Raw genomic sequence first — 25,481 nt, 5'->3', positions numbered from 1 at the left:
GTCAGAAGTACAAATACAACAGCCGTTTTTAAAATCCAATGGTTGAAAGGACAGGAGTAAACACGGTCACTAGTGGGTTGTGACGCTGTCAATCAAAATGTGGAGCGGTGATTTGTTCCATGTGTTTCTGTCAGAAAACAAATGGATAATTCGGTAAATTAAATTTTAAATTTAACAGAATTTATCAACTTGTCTGCTGTGGTTGTTTTAATTCACATCCTTTCTAAAATATATATATATATATATGAAAGTTTTTGGTTCAATAAATTCTTAATACATAAGACTGTCAATGATCTATCAATCTGTCAATGATTGCATAACGTTACTCGCCATTGTGCTAGTCATTGAATGCCTCGCGGGTCTATCCGAAGGCACACTTGACTTAAGTTACTTGTGAGCGTTTCATGTTTTAGAATTTTCGGTTCTATCCGAAGATTTTTTTCGAACTGCTCAGTGGCTGTTATTACAGTTTTAAGTGCCTACGCTGCTAACCGAGGACGTGTTATTGACGGAGTCATGGATCATAGCTTTCTCAACTTCATTTCAAGTTGCAAGTTGTCCGAATTCGCTTCTTCCCGACGACGGACACGACCGATGCCCTTCATGTTTAGGCGCTCAACATCTGAAGGAGGCCCTGACTGATCCGTGTTTGCATTGTAGTATGCTACCGATGTCAGAGAGACAGCTTAGCCTCGCTGAGTTAGACATTAACCCGCCTGATAGCCTCGCACAACAGCCGCGATGCGCTCAAAAGCGTTGCGCGTCAGCAGCTGCTGGCGCTCCGCCGAGCAAGAAGAAATCTGAACTACAGAAAGACACTTCAGAACACTTGTTATCGAAGACTGTAGCTTCTCTCTCTTCAGAAATGGAGATGAAACGTCTTCAGTCTTTTCAACCTCCAGTGTCGGACCCACATACTGAGAACACACCAGTGAGAACTGCCAATTGTACCAGCACATCTTTTTGGCCCCAATGTTTCTGAGGTATTGGAGAAGAGAATGAAGTTGTCAGAAGCCACACGACAACTGACTCAGGTTTCACGAGCACCACCAGCAGAGGCCAAAAACCCTGAAGCTATGGGGCCGGCGGTTGGTCGTTTCACTGTGCTGCATCTCCATTACTGGGAAAATTCAGTGTCCGACCCCTGGGTTCTGGCGACTTTGAGCAGAGGATACACTCTGCAATTCCGACGCCGGCCTCCCAAGTTTTCAGGAATCTTTCCGACAGTCGTCAAAGATGTAACCAGTTCAATGGCTCTTTCCTTAGAAATTCATTCACTGTTACTGAAAGGAGCCATAGAAAAAGTTCTTCCCCTCAGTCAGAGGGACGGGTTTTACTCCACGTACTTCCTTGTTCCAAAGAAAGATGGCGGTTTTCGTCCAGTTCTGGACCTGAGACGCCTAAACATGCTCTTGAAGTCTCTTCCTTTCCGAATGTTACGCACAGTCGACGTTCTTCGATCTGTGACGAAAGGAGACAGATCGAAGAACGTGAGTGTGGACTTGAAGGACGCTTACTTCCATGTTCCCGTTGCTCCTCACCACAGGAAGTTCCTAAGATTCAGCTTTCAGAATCAAGCCTATCAGTTCAGAGTTCTACCATTCGGTCTATCTCTGGCTCCTCGTGTTTTCACAAGATGCATGAGTGCGGCCCTGTCTCCTCTTTGGTCCAAGGGCATGAGGATTCTGCCCTATTTAGACGATTGGCTGCTCTGTGCCCCAACAAGACGACATGCGCTACACAACATCAGGATTGTGCTGGAACATATCCAGAGGTTGGGCCTTACTGTGAACGACACAAAGAGTCATCTGATCCCAGAACAGACCATAACCTTCATAGGAATAACACTCAATTCAATCACAATGTCTGCCACATTGTCTCACACACGGACAGACAATATTTGTCAGTTACTGACTCGTTTTGGTCAAGGGAAAAATATTCCTTATGGCGTCCTTCTGCAACTAATGGGGATGTTAGCCGCTGCCACATCCGTGATCCCCTTGGGCTTGCTTCACCTCAGGCCTTGTCAGAGGTGGAGCAACAGCTTAGGGCTAGATTCAGTGAGACATCGCCATTGCATGATTGTCGTTTCGCCTGCCTGTGTCAGTGCATTGAAACCCTGGAAAAAGGTAACATTTCTGAAAGCCGATGTGCCTTTAGGGGTTGTGCTCTCCCGTCGGGAGGTGATCACAACCGATGCTTCACTAACAGGATGGGGGGCAACGTGGAACCAGAGGGGAATTGGTGGTCACTGGTCAACCAGGGAGGCCTTAGAACATATCAACGTCCTGGAGTTGAAGGCAGTGTACTTAGCTCTACAACACTTCTTACCAACCTGATGAGTCGTCATGTGCTTGTCCGGTCCGACAACACGTCAACGGTCTTTCATTTGAATCATCAGGGCGGCACCAGGTCACTTGCGTCTTTTATTGCTAACTCGCAAGATCGTCCGCAAGACCGAGACGTCCAGCCCATTGGGACAGGATGCATTAGCCCACAAGTGGCCGAGTTGCCTGTTGTATGCGTTCCCTCCATTTCCACTTCTGTGGGAAACATTACATTGTATATTCCTATACAAAGTGCTATACAAGGTGCTTTTAGTGGCACCTCGATGGCCATCCAGGCTATGGGTTACTCTCCTTCTGAGTCTTTTACAAGTTGAACCATGGCAGTTTCCCACCCAGACGGGACCTTCTTTCTCAGATGCACGGCCGTGTTTGGCACCCAGATCCAACTCGTCTTCAGCTCTGGGTTTGGCCCTTGGGTCCAGATCACAGTTAATGGATTGTGAACCAGCAGTAGTGAACACTATCGGCAACGCTAGGGCTCCTTCGACACGACAACTTTATGCTGCTCGTTGGAGGATATTTTCTGGTGTGAGGATCAAGGAATTGACCCAGTTCACTGTACTGTGCCGACAGTTTTGAGTTTCTCGCAGCATCTATTAGATGACAACAGGGCAGCCTACACTTTAAAAGTTTATGCTGCTGCCATATCTGCTTATCATGACCCGGTTGCTGGTACTTCCCTTGGGTCTCATAACCTTGTTTGTAGTTTTCTGAAGGGAGCGAGGCATTTAAAGCCTGTTCGTTCTACTCCATTTCCTGTGTGGGACTTACCGCTTGTTCTAGAGTCCCTTTGTGCACCACCATTTGAGCCGTTAGCTGTTGCAGATATTAAGTGGTTGTCCTTAAAAGTGTCTTTTTTGTTGGCCGTAGCTTCCACTAAACACGTTGGTGAACTTCATGCCTTGTCAGTGAGTGAATTGTGTTTAGCTGGTTACCAGAGGATTCTGGGGTCATTCTTTGGCCTAATCCAGCCTTTCTCCCTAAAGTTTTGTTACCACAATTTGTGAATCAGTCTATTCATCTGGCTGCTTTTTAGCCGCCTTTCAATCACTCAGATACAGATGGGGGAGGTCTCATCATCTTTGTCCTGTACGAGCTTTAAAGTGCTATGTTAAGTCTACAGCTTCTTTTAGACAGACGGATCAGTTATTTGTCTGTTATGGTGAGGTACGCAAGGGTGCACCTTTGTTCAAACAGAGATTATCACGCTGGATTGTTGAGACGATAAAGTTGGCGTATAATAAATCTCATCAGCCCTTACCAGGGGGTGTTACTTGTCACTCCACTAGGGCCGTGTCTTCGTCTTGGGCCACTTTACGGGGAGTTTCCTTGGCGGATATCTGCGAAGCTGCTACCTGGTCTTCTCCATGTACCTTCGCGCGGTTCTACAAGGTTAACGGGGCTGCTTCCCATGATGTGAGCTCTGCAGTCCTTCTGGAGCAACCCTGATGTTTGCAGGTGGGTGGCATTCCTCATGACCGTGTTGATATGCGTCATCCAGTAGTGCTTTGCACTGCCTCTGGCGGTCAGTAGGAATGAAACCGAACGCTAGTTACGTATGTAACTGTGGTTCTGTGTATTCCGGATGACCGCCAGAGAGTCGGTGTGGGTTATATCCTCGTGTCTCGGTCTGCGTCATGACGTTACTTTGTTGTTATATTCTTCTCGATCTATCTAGCTGGTGCAGCGATTATCCACTAGTGCTTTGCACTGCCTCTGGCGGTCATCCGGAATTCACAGAACCACAGTTACATACGTAACTAGCGTTATCCATAACACACACACTGCAGTCTGTATTGAGTGTAGACCGCAGCGATTGGCCTATCAAGTGAGCCTTCAGCTGATAAGGCTAATGTGAATGAGACATCCCTTATGAAAAACAACTATAGGAATCTTGTAGTATTTTAGGACAAAATATTATAGTAATCCTATAGGAATACTATAGTATTTTGGGACATACTATAGAAGTACTATAGAGGTATTAAAGAACATCACAGAAGATTTACACTACTATTTATTGCTTGTAGCCATTTTGTCCTCCTTTCCGGTTCTGTGTGTTTATTAGGAACGATGTAGAACTTCAATTCATAAATTGTTTATTGGCGGTACAGAAAACGACACAACACCTCTTCAGCATGATTGTCGCATGTATTTCAATGAGCGCCAAGGCAATGTTTTCCCCCACGGGCTAAATTCACATCACGTGACGGGGCGTTCCCGGGGGTGTACCCAGTCCCAGACCAACCGACTGTATCTATGATGCCTGCTGCCTTTGTGCTCAGTGATGTTGATATTCGGATACTCGAGCAAAACCAAACCGATCTTTTGTTTGTTTTTGGCAATCCTCTATACGACAATTCACCATGACGTCACAACAGTAATAGACGTTCTTCCGGGTGGCAAAAGCCGAAGCGTTCCTATGGCAACACTAGTAAATTGCTTGGAAGGGAGACACACCGTCGGCAGTAGCCTAATCTAAATTTCAACAGTTGATTAAAAAACAGACGTGGTGGAAATTCAGACTTAGTTAACATGATCATTAGAGCTTAGATTCTTTGATCTAGAAACGTGCACTCCCAACGCAAAAGAGTGCGGCGCGGGACTAGATTTGATGTCCGAGTGCGAGCGCTGGCGGTAATGCACTCACTCTGTGTTTGCGGATTGCGGGAGAATAAAACGATTCGCGGGACTCTCGCAAACTAGAAATATCTATGAATAAAACATAAAAAAACTAATAGATTTTTATTCATTTGTTGCAGAAATATGTAAGCAGATTAGTCTCAAATTTAATTCACGCAAAAAACATGATTCACACATGCGTAGACAATTTCACATGCATGAAACCTAATTCACGTACACAAAAAAAAAATTCATGTGCGTGAAAAAAATATATATTCACAAAAAGCAATTCACATGCGCAAAATACAATTATATATTCATAAAATACATTTCACAAATGCAAAACACAATTCGTAGATATACAACCGTGCACAAAAACCTTTGAATGTTTAAAATGTCTCGTACATTTTAAACATTCAAAGTGTCCTTGAATTTGAATGTGCAAATCGTCATTCACGTACTTATCGCCTTGCGTGTGTGTGTGTGTGTGTGTGTGTTTTTGAGACTTTCCTGGCAGTACTTGACAGCACTTGACTCGTAACACAGAGCAGTCGTACTCTTTAGCCAATCAGATTTAAGCTTATCAATCGACTAATCAGTATCACGTGAAGGGGGGCCATACCTGCATTACGTCATCAGCTTTCGACCAGTTCATGGCTGAGCAGAGGTAAGTGCAGTTAATCATTAATTTCTGTGTTAACTGAAGTTAGAGATCAGTTGAAGCAATAGTTTATGAACTATTAACTGATGTAAGCAAGCGCTGTTGTAATCAGATGTCCCATTGTGTCAAAAATGAAGAAGAATGATGCTTGTTTTGTTGTATTTTAGCTGCAGGTACAGACAGCTCTCACAGCCACAACACTCACGCTAATGTTTGCAAAACAATCATCTGTGGTCAATACCCACCCTAGCTCTCTTAGCACTGGCCTCATCGAGATTGTTCTTTAAATGGTGAAGACCTATTTTAATGAGCACACAGTGTTTACTGCCATTTGTGTATGTTGTTAAATTATTATTAACACTTGTTTCCCTGTATTTTTCAGGATTAGTCACCTTTGGTGCGACATCTGGATAGCAGTCACAAACATCTTAATTCATGTTATTTCTTTATTCTCTTTTTTTGTATTAATGTCTTAATTGGTAAAACTTTCCAATAATGATGCATTAGTTAACATGAACTAATAATGAACTGCACGTAAACAGCCTTTATTATTTTTTGTTAATGTTAATTTCAACATTTACTATACTATACTATAATACTTCATTAAAATCGTGTTAACATTAGTTAATGCACTGTAAACTAACAATAAACAGCTGTATTTTTAACTAACGTTAACAAAGATTAACAAACACCGCGACAATTGTATTCCTCATGGTTAGTTAATACATTAACTTATGTTAACTTAGTTATTTTACCATATTTTAGACTGTTACCAATATATTCAACATGCATTTCTTTATGTTTTGTGCTGTATTGTCATCTCAATGTTTTTAAATAAGGTTTTTTATTGTCATCTTAAGGTCTCACAGGACAATATTGTGAAGCATTAATTTTATTTTGCCTAGTAAAGTAGGCAAATCTGATTTTATGCTGATATGACAAAGGTACTTATCATAGAGAGGCAATTAAGATTATGTGACTAAGATAACTCAGTAAACTCTATTCAAATACCATCACTTAATCTCACACGTCCTCTGTCTGCACCTCTCGTACTATAAATATCAGGACAAAATCGTATATGTCCTAACAGAGAGGTCTACTGATGACTGGATTGAACACAATTCATTTGTTCACGTTTCACTTGATGTATTGCACTTATATTTATATACCTTAAAAGCAAAGAAGACTCTGACTGGATCTCACAACTCCGGAAGAGATGTATATTTCTCTGTACTGAATGTTGTGCTTCATACTTAAGACTGTCAGTTCATGATCTTCATATGTAACAGGAACATTAATCATGATCAGGTTATTTTATATATATTTTATTCCCAAATGATTTCGGAAACTTTCAAATTAATAAAACGTGTACAACAAATTGAACTATGTGTTTGAATCTTTTAATTCTGACAAGAACATTTAATAATGCATGCATAGCAGGGCTGTATTCCTAGAGCGTGTACATATAGTCCGCAGGAGACAAATGGATACAGTAACAATGCATCACTTTAAACCTCTTGTTGAAACAACAATGGATGATTTCTGTCTCGGAAATCTGAAACAATAAAACTACATAATATATGCAGTTTAAAACAAAACAAATCTCCTATGCACGTCATTACATTATCATCAGTTGAATGTGTTGTGGACAGGACATGATAATCCAATACTAAAAATAAATGTTTATGTTCACATGTGGACTAAACAGCAGTTAAAACTGATCTCTAACTTCAGTTAACACAGAAATTAATGATTAACTGCACTTACCTCTGCTCAGCCATGCTGATGATGACGTAATGCAGGTATGGCCCGCCCTCACGTGATACTGATTGGTCGATTGATCAGCTTTTTTTTTTCACGCACGTGAATTTTTTGTGTGTACCCGAATTAGGTTTCATGCATGTGAAATTGTCTACGCATGTGTGAATCATGTTTTTTGCGTGAATTATATTTGAAACTAATCTGCTTCCATACAGAAAAGCAACAAGCACAACTAAAACAAAATAGAAACGATTTACAGGCCTGAGTTTCTTTTTATAACATGTTTGCAGCGTTGAGCGATGTAGCCAATCACAGACATATGTGTTGATTTCTTGAACGTAATGGCCAATCAGAAGCATTTAAGATAGTCTCCACTCATTGTGAATTCTGTATGCTGGCAAATCCTCTAATTATAGCAAACAAAGTGTATATATTATGTAAGTTTCATTGTGCAGTCAGCTTCATTGATAATAACAGAGATGTGTGAGATCGCGATCAACTGATGTCAGCTTTAGGAATTATTAAGGGAACGCACTTTGAGCGCATTCAGTCATGCGCCAAACCATGCAGCAGTATCTGCTTGCTTTATGTTATAACAGCGGTTTGTGTGTTAATGCTTTAGTAACAAATCATTTATCAGGAGCATTTATGCTGATGTGTATGATGGCGATACGTAGACTAACTTGAAAGCATTTGGAGGTACAGGAAAAAGTCTATTTGCGGGCGGGAGCGGGACAAAACATAAATGTTGCGGGCGGGAGAAAGTTACATAGAAAGTAGTTGAGAAAGTCAGTTATAACGACCCACGTATTAAAAAATGGTTGGGTTTAAATCGGGCTCATAATTACAGTTAATGTGTCGGGCAGGGAAGCGCATAGAAGACAACATGCACTACTTTTGACGACGTCCACTCGCTTTAACCTCCTCACCCACAGGTTCCGCTGGATAGATTTACTTTTTTCTGAAGGAAATCGATACAACCCTACACCTTTTGCTGTATATCTGGCAGCACAACCCCAAACACAACACGTTTTCGCCATCGTTTCAACTTTGATCAACAACAATGATTTTAACTATGTAACTGTTTACAGTAGCCAGCTGGATCTCTTCAGTTGGTCAGTAGAAGCCGATCGCGTTCTGCCACCCGGAAGTATCTTGGTGCCTATTGTTTACAAACATTCAGTCACGCTCACGTGACATTGCAGTTTTTCGTCATCATGAAAGTATTATTTGCATGTGTTTTTAAAGCCATAATTATTGTAATATATGGTTTTCTAAACGCACAAATCTGTACCACACGCACAGAAAGCTGGAAGACGGCATTTCCTGTAAATATTAAACTAAGTTATCTTGTACATTTATCTTGAGTGTTTTGACATAACCTTGTGTGTATTTGACAAAAGTTCACATAAACACAGTCGTTTATGTACTGTATGTGAATGTAAAAAGCAGGGAAATAAATCATATGTGTATATAAGATCTGTGTATTAAAGTGAAAGCAAAAAAAATATGATTTTAAATTTTTTTGTGCACAAAAATGAAACCAACATAAAATGCCACAGGGGGGAAAAGATATATCTGGACTAAGATAGCCCTACCCTATACTTAGCCCTGGTCTCACTGATATAAATTATAACAAATCTTTGTTGAAAAATAAAAACTTCATGCCCGTGTCTTCGCCTTCCTAGTATTTCTCAATCAATTCATTATAAACAAAATACGATTAATATATATATATATATATATATATATATATATATATATATATATATATATATATATATATATATATTATATATAAAAGTGCCTTTTCCATTCATTTTTTTGTTGTAAAAATTGTATAGGGTCGCGAACAACCCGAGGTGTGTAACCGTGTAAGTATATTTTTTCTGCACAACAATAATTTAATCTTTGATGACTGAATAAGTGCAATTAATCTTTATTCCACAAGATCTGATACATGTACTGATACACAATGATGAAGTGACGTTTCACTCATAGTTACAGCAGGCAGAAAACAAAAGAATAGGAAGAATCATCAGCACAACTTGAAATGGCTCAGTGATTTACTACAGAGCAAGTACTGAACGCAGTCAAATATTAGTCACTGTCACTTGATGGTGGATCCGGTGAAGAAGCTGTCAGCGATCAAAATATTGATTTTTAAAGATGTGGAAAATGATAGTTTCGAGAACACGTTTGAGATCGAGAATATGAGACAAATGCTGAATGTTCTGGGAAATTAACTCTGAGGAGGACAGTGATGATGGTATAAAACATCTGCTCAAACTGAACCCTTCCTAGCTCAAAAAGATAACAAAATATGCTTTCATTTATTCTTCTGTAATTGTTAGGCTACTCTAAAATCAGGAGAGTTTTATCATCGTGACAAGTAGCTAGAGATCCATCCGAGTTAGATCTATATCTGGGCAGCTAAAGAAACATTCATGCATTTAAGGGTTAAAGAACCTTTCCATTACATGCGCACACACATTTCCTGGCCTTGAAATCAGTTTTAGCCTTTTTAAATCTTTATCAGTATTCAGGAACTTGCTCAAGGCGCATTTTTTATTGTCCGCTTATTACGGGTAATCTCAATGTGGTATATGCCGTGTGAGATTTGTTAATATGTATGTATGTTTTATGTTTGATCTTTTATTTTCATGTATTTGCACTCTGGGCAACCTTGGTTGTATTTAGCTGTGCTATATAAAGATAAAAAAAAAAAAGTTTTCTCTGATATTTCCAGGACATCATCCTTTGCAGACCTGTAACCTGTGACGATGTTTTCTGCAGTGCTGTTGAAATGTGCGGGTATGAGAAGTTTTCTCCGTCGTGCTGTCAGACTGAAATACAGCACCCGAGCAGCAAACACGAGGCCAGGTATGATTTACAAACGGTCTGGTGTTAGTTAGTTACTATGCACCATCATGCATTAATCTTTACAATAATGGGTTTACACCAGCTTAAAATCATTAACTAGCTTGGCTTTATAGTAGTGTCTGGCTGTCGTAACGCAAATGAGTTAGCATGTGTCAGTCAGAGGGTTTGTCTCCGTGTGCTCTGCGGACTGCTATTCGCCAGCAGAGTCGGGATATTAACAACACATCTGGAATAGCAGCAGGTATGAAAGGTTAAAAACATCATGGTTGGATGCCATTGTATGTTAACTTAATGGTACCTTAATTCTTGATTTTATCATTGTGTTAGCAAAGCACATTTCTGCTTGACAAAAAAAGTGTTCTTTATGCTAAGGGATTCATTTAATTTATAAACACTCCTCGCCTAATTATGCACATATGTCATTTAAATGCATTGACAAAGTACATTGTGTTTATTTTCTCTAAAGAAATGAGTAGAGATTGATAATAAATTTGAATAATGTGAATGCCATATACGTAGTGCAAAGCTTTACAGATAACTTGTGATTACTGTTTTGCCTTTATGACACTGTTGAGCTTCAATCATGAGTGTTATTACTTTTGGACTTTGGCACCTAAGCTGGATGATTAACTCCTAAAGGAATGCTAATGTAATTCTGTTTCTAATGTAATTTTGAACTGATTCTAAATAATAAAATTAGAGTTCTAAGAATTCAATATAACTCAATAAAATAATAATAAAATTACAGTACTAAGAATTCAATATAATTGTACTTTATATAAATTGAAAGCTGAAAGTTCAGTTCATTGTTCCAGTAGGATCTTATGTGATTTCTAGAGGACTCAGGTCCTTTTTTTATTATTATTATTTATAGCATACCAAATTGTACATTCATAATTTGCAAAAAAAAAAAATATATATAAGATTTCATTTTACAAAGTGTGCAAGCATGGAGAAAATTGCAGGATCTAACAGAGAAAATGATGTTTCCTGACAGGATATCAACAGGCTAACGTGGTGATCTTGCACAAGGGTCTTGCTGATGACTTTGAGGCGTTTTGTCGGGCTAACAGCGGCCCGCTTCCTCTGCTGTACAGGAGCACGTGTGGAGAATGGAGCTGTTCCCTCGCCACAGGATCTGACATCCGGTACCGTATCTTCACACCAGAGGGATCACAGACTGAAAACCCCTGATCAAAACTTTCAAATTTCATTTCATTCTTTTTTTATTTTTCCACCTCCTATTTTCTCAATGGGCTGTTCCTTAAAGGTGCAGTTAGCAATTTCTGAGAATCATTGTTCAGCACTGTTAATGTTTGAAATCAACCCCAACTAACTAATGCCTGGCTCACACTACAGGAGTTTTAAAATCCTAACCGATTTTGAAATCTGGTTGCACCACACACTTAAGGAGAATCTTTGCAGATTTTCTTCCCTCAAATCTTAAACATGCTCACACTACAAGATTTGAAAATCATGGCGCATCACACACTACAAAATGTTAATAAGATTATCATGCCAGATATGATTCCACCATGATCACGTGATCTCACGCAACAGATCGGAAGCGGAAAAGTGGATGTAAACTAAATATCTGTCCTTCAGATCAAGTCATATTTGAAAAATATGCCGTGACCAAGGGAAAGCGAAATCTTAAAAAAAAAAAAAAATCATCCTTTTAACATTTAAGGATATTTCAAATGAATGGCGTCATCTCTATGAGGTGACGTGTCAGCTTCAGCGTTGCCTTGCCCATGCGCCGGAATGGGCAGCTGAGCCTTATAAAGTGGAGCTCAAAGTTAAAATGAAATGTTAAAATAATTAACAGCTTGTTTCATTACATATATATTAGAATGAATCCGAATTTCTTTGTTAATTCAATGGAAGTGTATGACTCACTCAAAGGCAGTCTCTTGCCGCCACCTAGTGGCCTAATTGTGTAACTGGACTGAGTGACAGCCTGTCTATAACACGCAGAGACGAGCAATGCCGATACTGGTGAAATATCAGCAAAAAGCCTCTCGTTTGGTGAGATTACAGGATCGTAACTAACTGTTATATAACAATGATCTAACAAGCTTGTGTCAGGTTTATGTTCTGTTATACTATGTGGACCCTTATTTTGACACTGTATCTTCTGTTTACTCCACTTTCTTTTGTTTCGGTTTCATTACTGAACATGTACTAGTCTTCGTGCCTGCTGACAACAGTGTAACACTTTTATTTAGCAATAAATAAATAAATAAAGATAATACCGCATATCCTTTTTAAGGTCTATGTGCATATCACGCTGATGAGTCACTCAAAATTACATCATTCCTTCACCACGACAGCCCTACTTGTTTCTTATTGGCTATTGTGACAGTACTGACGTAATCACAATCTTGCTCATCCCGATTAATATCAAACATGTTTGATATGATTGGGGCGAGCCCGATTTGTGTGAGAGCAGATCGGGGGGTGCAAGATTCGATCTGTGAACGCCTCACATTACCAGATAATCTGCGCCGAACATCGGAACCGATCGAGGTCCTCGACAAGATATTTTCTCCGATTCACGGGAGGGGGAAATCGGGCATAAATCGGCCTAAAACTCCTGTAGTGTGAGCCAGGCATAACACACCCTGCACGAGTGGATGTCATTGCTATCATTGTGAAGCAAAATAAAGTTTCGTTGAAAATAAAGCAAAGATTATGAACAAAAAAAAAAGTTGGTTGTTAGTCGCGAGCAGCAGCACACCATTCCAGACAATCACACTCAAAACCAATGTTACTCGCGTATGGAGCAGAAACAACACAACCTCGTTCTCAGTAAACTCATGAATCAACATGCACCACTGCCAAAGTTTCTGGATATTGTAATCATCCTGAACACAACTTTAAAGAGAGGTACAACACAGAAGCGATGTGCTATCTATCGCTCTACGTGAACTCACTCGAGGCCCACAGAGAAGGAAATGAATAGTTGAAATAAAGTCATATTTTTGTTTGTTTTTACACACAAAAAGTATTCTCGTCACCTGATAAACTTAAGATTGACCCACTGTAGTCACTTGGACTATTTTAACGATGTCTTTATTAACTTTTCGGGGAACAGGTTTCAATCCCTTAAAAGCCTATGGAGGAGTGATCCAGCTCTCAGATTTAATCAAAAATATCTTAATTTGTATTGCGAAGATGAACGAAGGTCTTACGGGGTTGAACAACATGAGGGAGAGATATTACTGACAGAATTTACATTTTTTGGTGAACTATCCCTTTAAATTTGACTTTAAAAAGTGTGCAGCAAGCATGGCCTGTTTGAGCTGCGCTAGTAGTTAGTTGAAACTCGTGGTTCTGGTAAATGGCATAACATTTCTGAAACACGCTCAAAGCGGTTGACCAATAACAGCACACTAACACAATAACAATAACAGGAACTTCAACTAAACAGGACTGTGTTTCCCAAAAGCATCATGAGTGAAGTTGATCAACATTTGTGGCGTAAGTCTCAACGACTCAGTACGAGAGTTACTGACAGACTGGGAAGAGAGGTGCTGCGGTGATGTAAAATTTGAACGTTTAAGCATGAAAACCTTTTCTAGTAGACCCCAAAAACAAAATCAAGACTGTAAAAGGGAATAATATGGCCCCTTTAACAGATTATATGTTTAGTCACGTATGGGTGTAAAAGATTAATTGTTTTTCACAATGAAATGTTCTAGTATAATTTTGTCATTTAATAATTACACCAAGAGATGGACTGTGAATAAAAAACAGACTGGGACTTTTAGTATGCACAACCCATAATCCCTCACTATGGCCCGGTTTCACAGACAGGGCTTAGATTAAGCCAGGATTAGGTTTTAGTCAAATTGACAAATAAGTAGCTTTTATAAACGTGCCTTAGGTAAAAACATAACTTGAGACAAAACAATGGATATGATATTTTAAGATATATCAGTGCAAGTTGTTTTCAGTGAAGACAGCTCAAACATGCAGTTTAGTCTGGGACTACGTTTAAGCCTATAAACCGGCCATATATATTTCACATATGCGTTTAAAGGTGCAGTGTGTGATTTTTAGCGGCATCTAGTGGTGAGGTTACGAATTGCAACTAACAAAAGTTACGGTGGCCGACAGGAAAATATGTCATCGTCTGAGACAGCAGAGAGTAGCAGTTCAGCAATGAGGTTTCTATACAAGGACAAATTAAGAAATTATGTTTACTTAATTATTCAGTAAAACTATATGTTATTGCGAATATTATTGTTACTTGTTCATCATTGTGTCAGTGTTTTATTCACTGAACTAAGCTTGCTTCCTTGCACGAAGAGCAACATAGTAACGAAATGCGTTTGTCCGTTTAGGGCCACCGTAGAAACATGTCGGCGCATTTCAATCTAAGGGAACCCGCGGTGTGTGTAGACAGAAACTGCTCATTCTAAGGTAATACAAATATAACGGTTCATTAAGTAAGGTCTTTATACACCACTGAAAACTTCTTTTTCAAGGTAGTGAGGAAACGCGCTCTGTAGCGCTGTGTGTTCGCTGTCGGCTACGCTAGAAACATGACCACACAATATGTCGACCTCCATAGAAGGGGGCGCCCGCGGTTATGGAGATATAAATGTCTCATTCTAAGGTAATAAAAACATAACGGTTCATTATGCAAGGTCTTTATACACCACTGAAAACATAGTTATGGATCTTATATCGCATTTTTGTCAATAGATCCTCAGAAATATTACACATTGCGCCTTTAATTCAAACTCTTTCCTGCTGTAAATGACATATGATGGATGGTGAAAGTGCGATTGATAAGTGAAGAGGCTTGCTTGTTCTCTTTCTCTCAGGGAGGACTGTCCAGAGTACTGTGTGTTTGAGAATGGCAAGCTAATGAAGAAGATCGCTAGTTTATCCTCCTACACTCCTCAACTTGCGGACATGGTCACATTCTACATCGGCTGTAGTTTTGGCTTTGAAGCAGCCTTGGCGGCCGCTGGGGTTCCTGTGAGGAATGTGGAACAGGGTAAAAACGTCAGCATGTACAAGGTCAGTAGAAACCCCAGGCCTGCTTTACATCCATGTGTCACAATCCTCTAAGTGCTTATTATTGGGGGGGGGGGGGGGGGGTTTTCAGACATCAGTACCTTGTATTAGAGCTGGACGGTTTGATTGTCCAATGGTGGTGAGCATGAGACCTGTACCAGAAGACAAGCTGGATGCTGCGGTTCAATGCACACACGTGATCCCAACGGCACATGGAGGCCCTGTCCATATTGGACAGCCTGGTATGTACTTGTTTCAAAAGAATGAAAGTTTCTCTCTAATCATTTACAATGGACCGACACAATTGACCTACGACTAAGCCACGCCCTCAACCGTGATGAGCCAATCACAGTGCGCATAGCTCCCAATACACTCAGACATTCTCTGCTTCCACGTTCATTGAAATGCATTGCAGTAAGTCAGTTTTCATTCGTTTTTATATGTTTTTTCTTGTCATTTTAAGTTTAAAATGGTCAAACGGTGTGCATGGAGGTATCCATGACTCTAGGTATCCCGACGGTGTGTATTTTTTACCCTTTCCCAAGCCACATCTCAACCGAGATAAGTCTCTGGATTAAGTTATGCAGTAGACCACAACACCAACTACACGTGGATAAATTAAACAAGGATGTCTACATCTGTTCTAAGATAAGTCAACAACGTATTTGAACGTTATCTTTAACATCTCTAACGTAACGTTAGCCTAACATTAGAAACGTTAACGTTAGCTTCTATCTGCGTCGTACATCATGTCACTTAGCTTCATTAACGTATCTGTAAATAACTGAGATAACAAATGTTAGCAATGTTATGCTGAATGATTGATGTAAATACTGTAGCACCAAACTAACGGAGAGTTACTCTTGTTAAAGATGGTAAAAATGCTTGTCCTGGAAACGTATGCAACTTAGACCTGTACATATTTAAATACGATCATGAACCATTAATTACATATTAAAGCACAATATTTTAGACAACTTTCTACCAAAATATATATCTATGTAATCTTTCTGTCTCCAAAAATCATCAATTGCCTCCGTTGAAATGTCTCCTACTGTGACAGCTGCCATAGTGAGTGGAGGGGGCGTGGCTTAGCCATACGTCAATTGGACAAGTTAGGCAAATTTATACGAAATATTGATGCAAGGTGCATGTGCAAACGAATGATACTTTCCTTAAGGCGATTTTTAGTATATATGTGGTCCATGTTCAAGTTCACACAAGTGACCTATTAGAGTAAGCACAGTTTACCAACATTACATATGAACTTCTGCAACATTTGACAACCCAAAAGGTGTAAAAGTAATTTTTTGGTCTTTATTTTCAGTGTATATATACAGTAGCTTATTTTTGTTAAATGCTTTATTTGAAAAATGTTTGTGCTTTATTTCTTTGAAATAAATGACACTTGGTTATTTTAGTATTATTTATGTACCATTATATTGTTTATTAATATTTTGAATAGGCTTATATTTTTCCATCTTCAGTTTTAATTTTAAGAAAAATTTATGAGCTTTCGTTTAATGGAGATTCATACATTTTTATGTGTTGCTTTTAAGTGTCCAAATACATTTTGAGGCCAATGTAAATGTTTCATGTAGGATGACAAATGGTGGAATTAGATCCAAAAAACACATCTGTAATACTTTGCTCAGCTGCGTGTGTTTATCAAAATATGTCTAAACATACTTGAACTGTTACCATTTTAGGGGCTTGGAGGTGGAAAATGTGTAACTCTTCTTTCTTTCTTAGTATTTTTAACATTTTCAGATAAATTTCATGGCCCTCAGAATATTTTGCTGTATGAGTATATCTGAACATTCAATATATCAAAAGAAAGAACAGAGCCTCTGCTTTTAAACAAACGGTTTTTGATACACCGTCTGGTGCACCTGGACATATCATCGGTGATGTAACCTAGGATCACGGGGGGTTTCGGGTCTTTCAACAATCAGACCCCCTCCCCTAGGCGACCCAGCCGGGGTGATCAAGTCCCAGCTTATGTCCAGGTAGCGCTACTACCCTACACGCCATGCCTCTCCTCTCCTGATCCACAGCCACCTTGATGCTACTTCTGCAGCATCAGTGGCCAACTTGATGGCCCTTCGCTGACTCGCCCCTGTGATGCCAAGCATTTTGTAGGCCCTGCAGAGGGAATGGCCCACAAACCCTCGACATCCCACTTCGACAGGTTGGCATATTGCCCGCCACCCATTGCTCCGGCAACCCTCCACAAGCTGGGAGTACTTTGCCCTTTTTCTTTCATTGGCCTCCTCCATACGGTCCTCCCAAGGCACTGTTAACTCTAAGAGGATTACCTGCTTGGAGGCCTCTGAGGTGAGTATAATGTCAGGCCTTAATGTTGTTATGGCAACTGCTTCAGGAAACTTCAGCTGCTTACCCAGATCAACTGCCAGCTCCCAGTCGCGCGCTGTTGCCAACAGGCCAGAGGAGGTGCCCCGGGCAGCTGGTGTTGACTTCTCCCCAGCTCTGACAAAGGCTGTGGTCTTCACTGGGCGAAGGCTCTTGCTGTGGCTAATTCCACTGCAGATAGAATCCGCTACGGCTTTTAGGACCTGGTCATGCCGCCAGCGGTAACGCCCTTCACCCAGGGCTTTTGGACAGCAGCTCAGGATGTGTTCCAACGTTCCTCTCCTCTGGCAGAGGGGGCATGCTGGTGTCTCCACTTTTCCCCAGGAGAAGAGGTTGGATGGACTTGGCAACACGTCATAGACCGCCTGGATCAGGAATTTTATCCTGTGGGGTTCAGCCTTCCAAAGCTCAGTCCATGTGACTTTGCGCTCCACTGTTCGCTCCCATCTTGTCCAGGCGCCCTGTTGACGCATCCCAGCCATCTGGCAAGCTCGCTTCTCCTCAACTCCTGCACGCACTTCCTCCAGGATCAGGGACCTCCTCTCTTTCCCTTCTGCCTTGTCGTAACGAGGAGTTCTTCTGCTTCCCAGGCCAGCTCTCCCATGTGCCACTGCACCCACCAACACCCTTTGCCGTAGCCTTGACTCTGCGTCGTCCACTGCCACGGCAGCCCTCCACTTCCGCCCTGTCCTGACCTCAATCCCAGCCTGGGCAACCTTTGGATCACTGGAATCCCGATACTGTAGGACCTCCCTGGACCGTGTCACCATGAACTCCTCGCTCAGGCTGCTCATGGGAAGCTTCAGCTTGTTGTTCTGCCCATATAGTGCGATGCTGCTCAGGCTTCGAGGCAGTCCCAACCACCTGCGCAGAAACCTGCTAATCCTCATCTCAAAGCCTTCCACCGTTGAAATGGGGACTTCATATACCAGGAGGGGCCAGAGGATCCTAGGGAGGATGCCGTGCTGGTAAATCCAGGCCTTGAACTTGCCAGGAAGGCCAGACTTGTCCACCGCGGCCAGCCAGGTCTCCAGGTCTTGGTTGGTCGCTTTTGTGGAAGCTGCGTCTCTCAGGCTACAATTGAACACCTTCCCCAGGCTCTTCACAGGTTCCTCTGTCAGTGATGGTATCTTGATGGTGCCAAGTGAGAAGTGGAACTTATCAGTGACCTTCCCTTTCTTCAGCACGAGGGACCTTGACTTGGCCGGCTTGAACTTCATGCGAGCCCAGGACATCAGCTCCTGAAGGCCATTCAGGATCCACCTGCAGCCTGGGACAGATGTTGTGGTCACTGTCAGGTCATCCATGAAGGCTCGGATGGGTGGCTGTCTAACTCCAGACTTCGAGAGGGGCCCCCTACACTGCATCTCCGCAGATTTCACCAGCATGTTCATGGCGAGTGCAAAAAGGATGACTGAGATTGTACAGCCAGTGATGATTCCCTTCTCAAGCTTGTGCCAGTCTGAAGTTGTTGTTCCGGAGGAGACTCTCACATGGAAGTTGGTATAGTAGTCCAGGATGAGGTCTCTGACCTCAACAATATATATATATATATACACACACATTTATACGATAATTAAAAAAATGCTGGTGCTGACTGGCAACTTAAAAAAAGATGATGAACAAGACATAGACTTAGACATAGTCATAGATTGAGTAGACTAGATCGCGTCCATTAACACCCCCCAAGGTTGCACAGTACTATACTTCTTCCTGGGTCGACATTTCATTCGGTAACATAATGTTAGGCTGTTTTGATTAATATGGTGTTTAATGTTTGATGATCGCATTATTTCGCTTGTTTCTTCAGATTCTTTGTGTTTTGATCTGGAGAGATTCTGTAATTTTTCAGACGATGCGTCATAGAAGTCAAAATATGGATTGTCAAAAAAAAAAAAAAATCAATTGAAAATACAGTCAGTGGCGGGGAAATCTCGTAAACGCCCTTGATTCTCTCTTCCAGAGCTGCTGGGTATTCATGACTTGTCCCGGCCAGACTACGGGGACCCAGTGGAAGTGTGTTCTGGTGATGTGCCTGTGTTCTGGGCCTGTGGGGTCACCGGTGTCGAGGCTGTACAGAGCTGCAGTAAGAGTTCAACAAACTCCTCAATATTACCATACAGATGGACTTAACGGTGAAGTGTGCCATATTTTGAAATCATTGAGGAGCTTTGCTGTAGATTTACATACAGTAATGTCATTTTTGCCGCATACACAGATCATTTTTATGCAGAGAACTGTATGTTGACCATTGTTTTTTGTGTTGCAGAGTCCGCTCTAGCGTTCACACACTCTCCTGGCTGTATGTTCATCACTGATCAAAAGGCAGAAACTGTTTCACCCCTCACACTTGAGCCAGCACAATGCCCTTTGACAATCTGCATTTCCCAGAATCCTCAGCTTTACAGTATGGCTAGCAAAAGAGCTGTTCAACAGATTCGAGCAATTGAGGAGCTCGTCGTCGAAGACCCAGGTATGAAGAAACGCAGTTCTGACCCCAAAAAACATGTGAATACTTAAGAAAGATGCACTTACAATGAACAAATGTCTTTTATACAACAAAAAAGCACATGACTAGACTGAATTTACAACAAAAAACTTTAATTCATTCTCACTCGGATAAGATAAAGATAACAGTCATATAAGTAGTGTAATAAAATGGTATATATTTGATACGGAGTTGTCATCTTATGATTGCAGACATTGTTTTATGGCTGACTGTGAAATTTGCACTTAAACTTGAAGTATACAAATGTTATGAAAGACTAACAAACTTCACTAAAAGTCTCTAAGATGGATACAAGTTCAAGACTTTAACAACAGTCTTTACATGAATTAGAAGCATACAGTTTGATTCATTTTTTGACCATCAGCAGTTACGAATGTGATGCTTACCTAAAATAATTAATGAATTAAGAACAAATCAACATTTATTTTCCTCTCAGTTAATGTCATGGAACCACGCATCCAGAAAAGTGCATTTATACATCGGCATTGCGAACTATAATAAAAATATTTGCCTTTGCGTGATGCTACATCCACAAGTCTACGACAACATAAGCACAACTACTAAAATTAAATTGAGTGCAACATTAATAATTTTAGTGTGAATTAAGTGTACAAATACTTAATGGGGTCACGGTCTGCCATTCATTTTTAATGCTTTACAATGAACTACATTTTTATCTGTTCAATAAAATACCTTACCTGTTGAGTAATAAAAACACCATCTCCGTGTCACTTTTATACTAAATCACTTAGATAAATATTTTTTAAGAAACACTTAATGCTAATGCAAATAATGTCTAAAAAAGGGTGGTTTAAAGCATTCAATTAATGACATTTTCTGTGACCTAATCTAAAGTGAGGACTATTTACAGTTAACAAAGCATAAACAACATTATCAAACGCTTTACATATGAGCTAATAGCACACTAATAAATTGGTTAATTACAGTGATAATGAATGAAGAACTCACTATTTGTCTGTAGCCTATTAATATATTAACAATGTAGAGACTACTATGAATCTAATAGTTTGTAAATGATTTGAAAGTACTTTATTACTGTATATTTGTATCATAAAATGTTGCCCAATGTTTTCCCTTTACTATAATCTTTGATCTGTCCCTACTTCTGTTTTATCATGACTTTACACTGCAAAAAAATGCTTTTCTAACTTAGTATTTTTTTCTTGTTTCCAGTCCAAATATCAAACATTTCTTAAATCAAGACCCATTTATTAAAGTAGAAAAATGACGTAAGTCTTGTTTTCTGGGGAAAGTGAGTTTTTGCACAAAACAAGCAAAAGTATTTGCCAATAGAGTAAGAAAATTAATCTTGTTTCTGTTTGAATTAACATTATTTTTCTCACCCCATTGGCAGATAATTTTGCTTTTTTTAAGCATCAACTCATTTAATTTTGATCAATTCACCCAGAAAACAGGACATAATATCTCATGTCATTTTACTCATCTAGTAAATGCCTCTTGATTTAAGATTTTTTTGATATTTGGACTGGAAACAAGACAAAAATACTAAGTTGGAAAAGCATTTTTTACAGTGTAAGTCTGTGGTTTGTGTTCAGGTGCAAGGGGTATTCGGGCCCTGTTCTTGCAGGACGAGCTCCTAAAGGCCTGTCTGTCTCTGTCCCATTCCTCCTCTGTTCTCATCACTACCGGCTTCCCCACACACTACATGCACAGCCCTCCCGAAGAGACTGATGGGCCGCCCGGGGCCGTTGCCATGGCAGCCATGCTTCAGGCACTCGGCAAAGAAGTGGTCATCTTGACGGATGAGCGGGCTTTGGAGATGAACCAGCACATCATGCAGGATGCTGTGAAGAAAGGTGCCGCATTTGATCTTCATCGTTGCTGATATAGTGTTTTTGAGATATTCTCTGGTTTTCTAGTCAGACGTTATAAAGCGGCATAAGTAGCCGTGTGTTTCGTTGTTTGGCTTTAATTTTGTTGTGTTGCAATCAGTGGGGATTTCTTTAAGACTGCAAGAGCTCGGCTTCCTCTATAATGCCAAAAAATTAATGGTCAAATATGTACTATTGTGTTAACATTTTAATGACTAAAAAATGCGTTAAAACACGTTCATCTCGAAGACGAGTTCGTTCAGAATCAGCTTCATATATCAGATCGGCTGACTCGATTTCCTCCTCATTCATTCCCGGAGCGTCACAGTGCATTTCCCTGTTGAAGCCGAGCGTCCGGTGACTTCAGTGGCGCTGCTTTAAACAGTTTTTTTCAGTGCTCCGAAACTAGACGGTCATTGGATAAATGCTGTGATTATGCCCCGCCCACGGACTCTCAGCTTCTCTCAGGTGAATGAGGAGTGGGCGGGGCTGGACTCTGGGTTTCTGCGTGATGATTGGAGAGTCTGTCCAAAGACTGCATCTCTTTTTGATTGACAGCGATTTTGTACTATAAGAAGTCGCTGACGCTGAAGCTGTTCGAGCGCAGTCCCATCGCGGATTTTACAAGTGTAGTCGAAAGACAAACTACTGCAACATATTTCTTGGTATTTGCTTGGCGAAATTACTAGGCAAGTTTAATCATACATTTCACACAATTCTACACAACATTCCTTGTTTCAGTTTAACCTAATTCCCACATTTCCTCCGTCGAGTTTATTATCTTTTTTTAGACTGTTTAATTCATTCATATGGTAATGTAGGCCGAACATGAGCTTCCCCTCTTTGAAAGACCAGCATCCGCCACTGGTTGCACTGGGTTGCTCCACCATAGAAACTTGCAGCTACAAAATCTGCTCCACATTAAAGGTGCTGTAGTTGCAAGTGTAGTCCAGACTCCAGTTCCCGTAATAAGTTTCCAGTGTAAAGGCCCTGACTCAGCGCTTCACTTCCTATGCCATGATGGAGATCCCACAAAGCCCAGGTGTAATGGTGGTTCAGTCTAACAGATATCACTAAAATAGATGTCATGAGAAATTACAGTTTCTGTGACCGCCCTAAGCTCTGCATTTAGTAGAAAATTTCCAAAAGTTCCCACACTCACCGAACAATGAATTTCCATTATTTTCCATGACATTTCTTGGAAATCACCATTTTAAATTCCCTGATATTTCCAAGTTTTCCATGGGGAAAAGTCTGCACTTTTTTTAAGCCAATCACAAAACTAGCTAGTCAGAAACGTTTTGTCTGTCATTCCTTTTGCAGACATGTTTTGGGGGTGGAGGGTGTGTGTGGTTGGTTAAAATGCTGAAGGTCGGTTCCCCTGAATGACTGGAATCACTTACACCAGCTTCAAACAGGAAATATAGAGCCATAGTATCGTGATTTGCCGCCTAACATTTTGAGCTGACAATGCTAATGAAAATGCTGGTGAAACGCATTAGAGTCAAGCTCAAATACACATACATATATATATATATATATATATATATATATATATATATACACTACCATTTAAAAGTGTGGGGTCAGTAAGTTTTTATTGATTTTTTTATATTTTTTTGAAAGAAATTAATACTTTTATTCAACAAATGTGCAAAATTTAGTTGGGAAAACAATCTTTAAATTGTATTGATCAGAAAACCCTGGGGGGTCGTCAGGGTTTCCACAAAAATAATTAAGCAGCAACATTGATGATAATAAGAAATGTTTCTTGAGTATCAAATTAGCATATTAGAATGATTTCTGAAGTATCGTGTAACCCTGAAGACTGGAGTAATGATGCTGAAAATTCAGCTTTGTCATCACGGGAATAAATTCTATTTTAAAATATATTCAAATAGACACAATTTTATTAATGTGTGTGTGTGTGTGTGTGTGTGTGTGTGTGTGTGTGTGTGTGTGTGTGTTATATTCACTAACAGGTGTGATAAAGACTCCAGTTCCCGTAATAAGTTTCCAGAGTAAAGGCCCAGACTCAGCGCTTCACTTCCTATGCCATGATGGAGATCCCACAAAGCCCAGGTGTAATGGTGGTTCAGTCTAATTTCCCATCCACTGCTTTCTTGGTCTTTATTAAGATCAAATGTAATAGAAAATCCCTGAAAATGACGTCAATTGCAAATGCATACTGCCTAGTATATTTAAAAAAAGGTTATGTTAAACTGAGCACATTATGCAACAATGAACATTATAAACAGTAGTATAGTACATAATTAAATTGTATAACTCACTGTTGTTCCAGATAACCGGTTTCTTCCAGTATATAACTGTGGTAGCTTCATGTCTCTCGTATCACACTTCCGTCTCAACTCAAATTAAAGCTGCTGTCTGTAGTTTTTCCTCTTTGTCGCCATCTCTGTTCGAAATCTGCAATTGCAGTTATTCGCGGAATGATCAGCTTTAGGTGGGTTGTGCCTCGGCTCGGCACAGCGCGGATGAACACAATGTTTTGAGGAGAATGTGCGGCTGTCAGTCGCCGCCGGTGTGGATCCTGGTATTCGGGAATCACAGATTACACTTTTTGGAAATATGACCAACATAAGAATTTTCACTGGAAAATGTAATCTGAACAAGTGAGTAACATTCACTTTTGATCTGACCAAATAAGGGAAAAAAGGATTGCAGTAAATCACGCTGATTAAATCTAACGATCGCTTATATCACGTCAAACCGTGCAAATTATACTTTGTTCTCAAATTGTTAATGTTATCAACATCAGCATGGCGTGAGTAAGGGTTAATGCCCGACGAGGTGTCCATTGTCAGGTTTTAATGGACGACGGCGAGGTGTGAACCGGCCGACGCGCAGCGGAGGACGAAGTCCATTAAAACCTGACAATGGACACCTCGGAGGGCATTAACCCGCTTATACCATGGTCACTTGTCAAATAAAACATGTTTAAAACATTAGTTTATATTTGAATTAGTACTAAATCTAGTTTTTACAAATAATAAATAATAACTTGCCTGACGGTTTATTTAGCAACCGGAGATATTTATAGTCCGCTCAGCTTGTAGAACCCTTCAGGTTCACAAATGCATTTTTTTTTTCATGAAACACAAAGGTAGGCATAGTTATTTTTTTATTACACATAAAACAATTAATCAAACAACAAAAACAGAGCAGCAGCGGTGTAATTTTCAAAGCTGGAGTCCATTTCTTTTTGAACAATAAAGTCTCTGAGTGTATTTACTGCCCATTTCGAATTTGTTTTCGTGTTGATCTCATCTTTTTCGTCTTCTATTTGATTCTCTTTGTGTCGTTTCTCCGTTTTATTTAAATTTTTTCTTTCTTCAGCAGCATCCCAGTCGTCAAAGTTGTCATATTCTCCATAAATGTTAAAAGAAATAACGAAGTCGCTCATTGTTGTATTAGTAGGCTAT

The 25,481-nt window shown here is 40.2% G+C and overlaps 1 protein-coding gene across 3 annotated transcripts in view; it reads left to right on the top strand.

Annotated features, from left to right (window-relative positions):
* dglucy (D-glutamate cyclase) overlaps window positions 1–25,481 on the top strand; it is a 38,315-nt gene that overhangs the window by 5,169 nt on the left and 7,665 nt on the right. Inside the window, exons 1-9 of one of the 3 annotated variants that reach the window (XM_077240134.1) lie at window positions 3,638–3,806; window positions 10,186–10,272; window positions 11,270–11,420; window positions 15,108–15,306; window positions 15,395–15,545; window positions 19,640–19,762; window positions 19,946–20,149; window positions 21,763–22,023; window positions 24,021–24,120. In XM_077240134.1, coding sequence (XP_077096249.1) covers window positions 3,797–3,806; window positions 10,186–10,272; window positions 11,270–11,420; window positions 15,108–15,306; window positions 15,395–15,545; window positions 19,640–19,762; window positions 19,946–20,149; window positions 21,763–22,023; window positions 24,021–24,120 — 1,286 coding nt within the window. In that variant the 5' untranslated portion in view covers window positions 3,638–3,796. Of the gene's footprint in view, window positions 1–3,637; window positions 3,807–10,138; window positions 10,273–11,269; window positions 11,421–15,107; window positions 15,307–15,394; window positions 15,546–19,639; window positions 19,763–19,945; window positions 20,150–21,762; window positions 22,024–24,020; window positions 24,121–25,481 lie in introns of those variants that run through there. The other 2 variants (XM_077240136.1, XM_077240135.1) reach the window with 2 other exon arrangements.

This window comes from Siphateles boraxobius, unplaced genomic scaffold (assembly GCF_051911475.1).
Source record: "Siphateles boraxobius isolate OS27281-9 unplaced genomic scaffold, OSU_SipBor_1 22, whole genome shotgun sequence".
NCBI classification, from domain to species: Eukaryota; Metazoa; Chordata; class Actinopteri; order Cypriniformes; family Leuciscidae; genus Siphateles; species Siphateles boraxobius.
The sequence above is the reverse complement of the archived record's forward strand: the minus strand, read 5'-3'. Positions and strand labels throughout refer to the sequence as shown.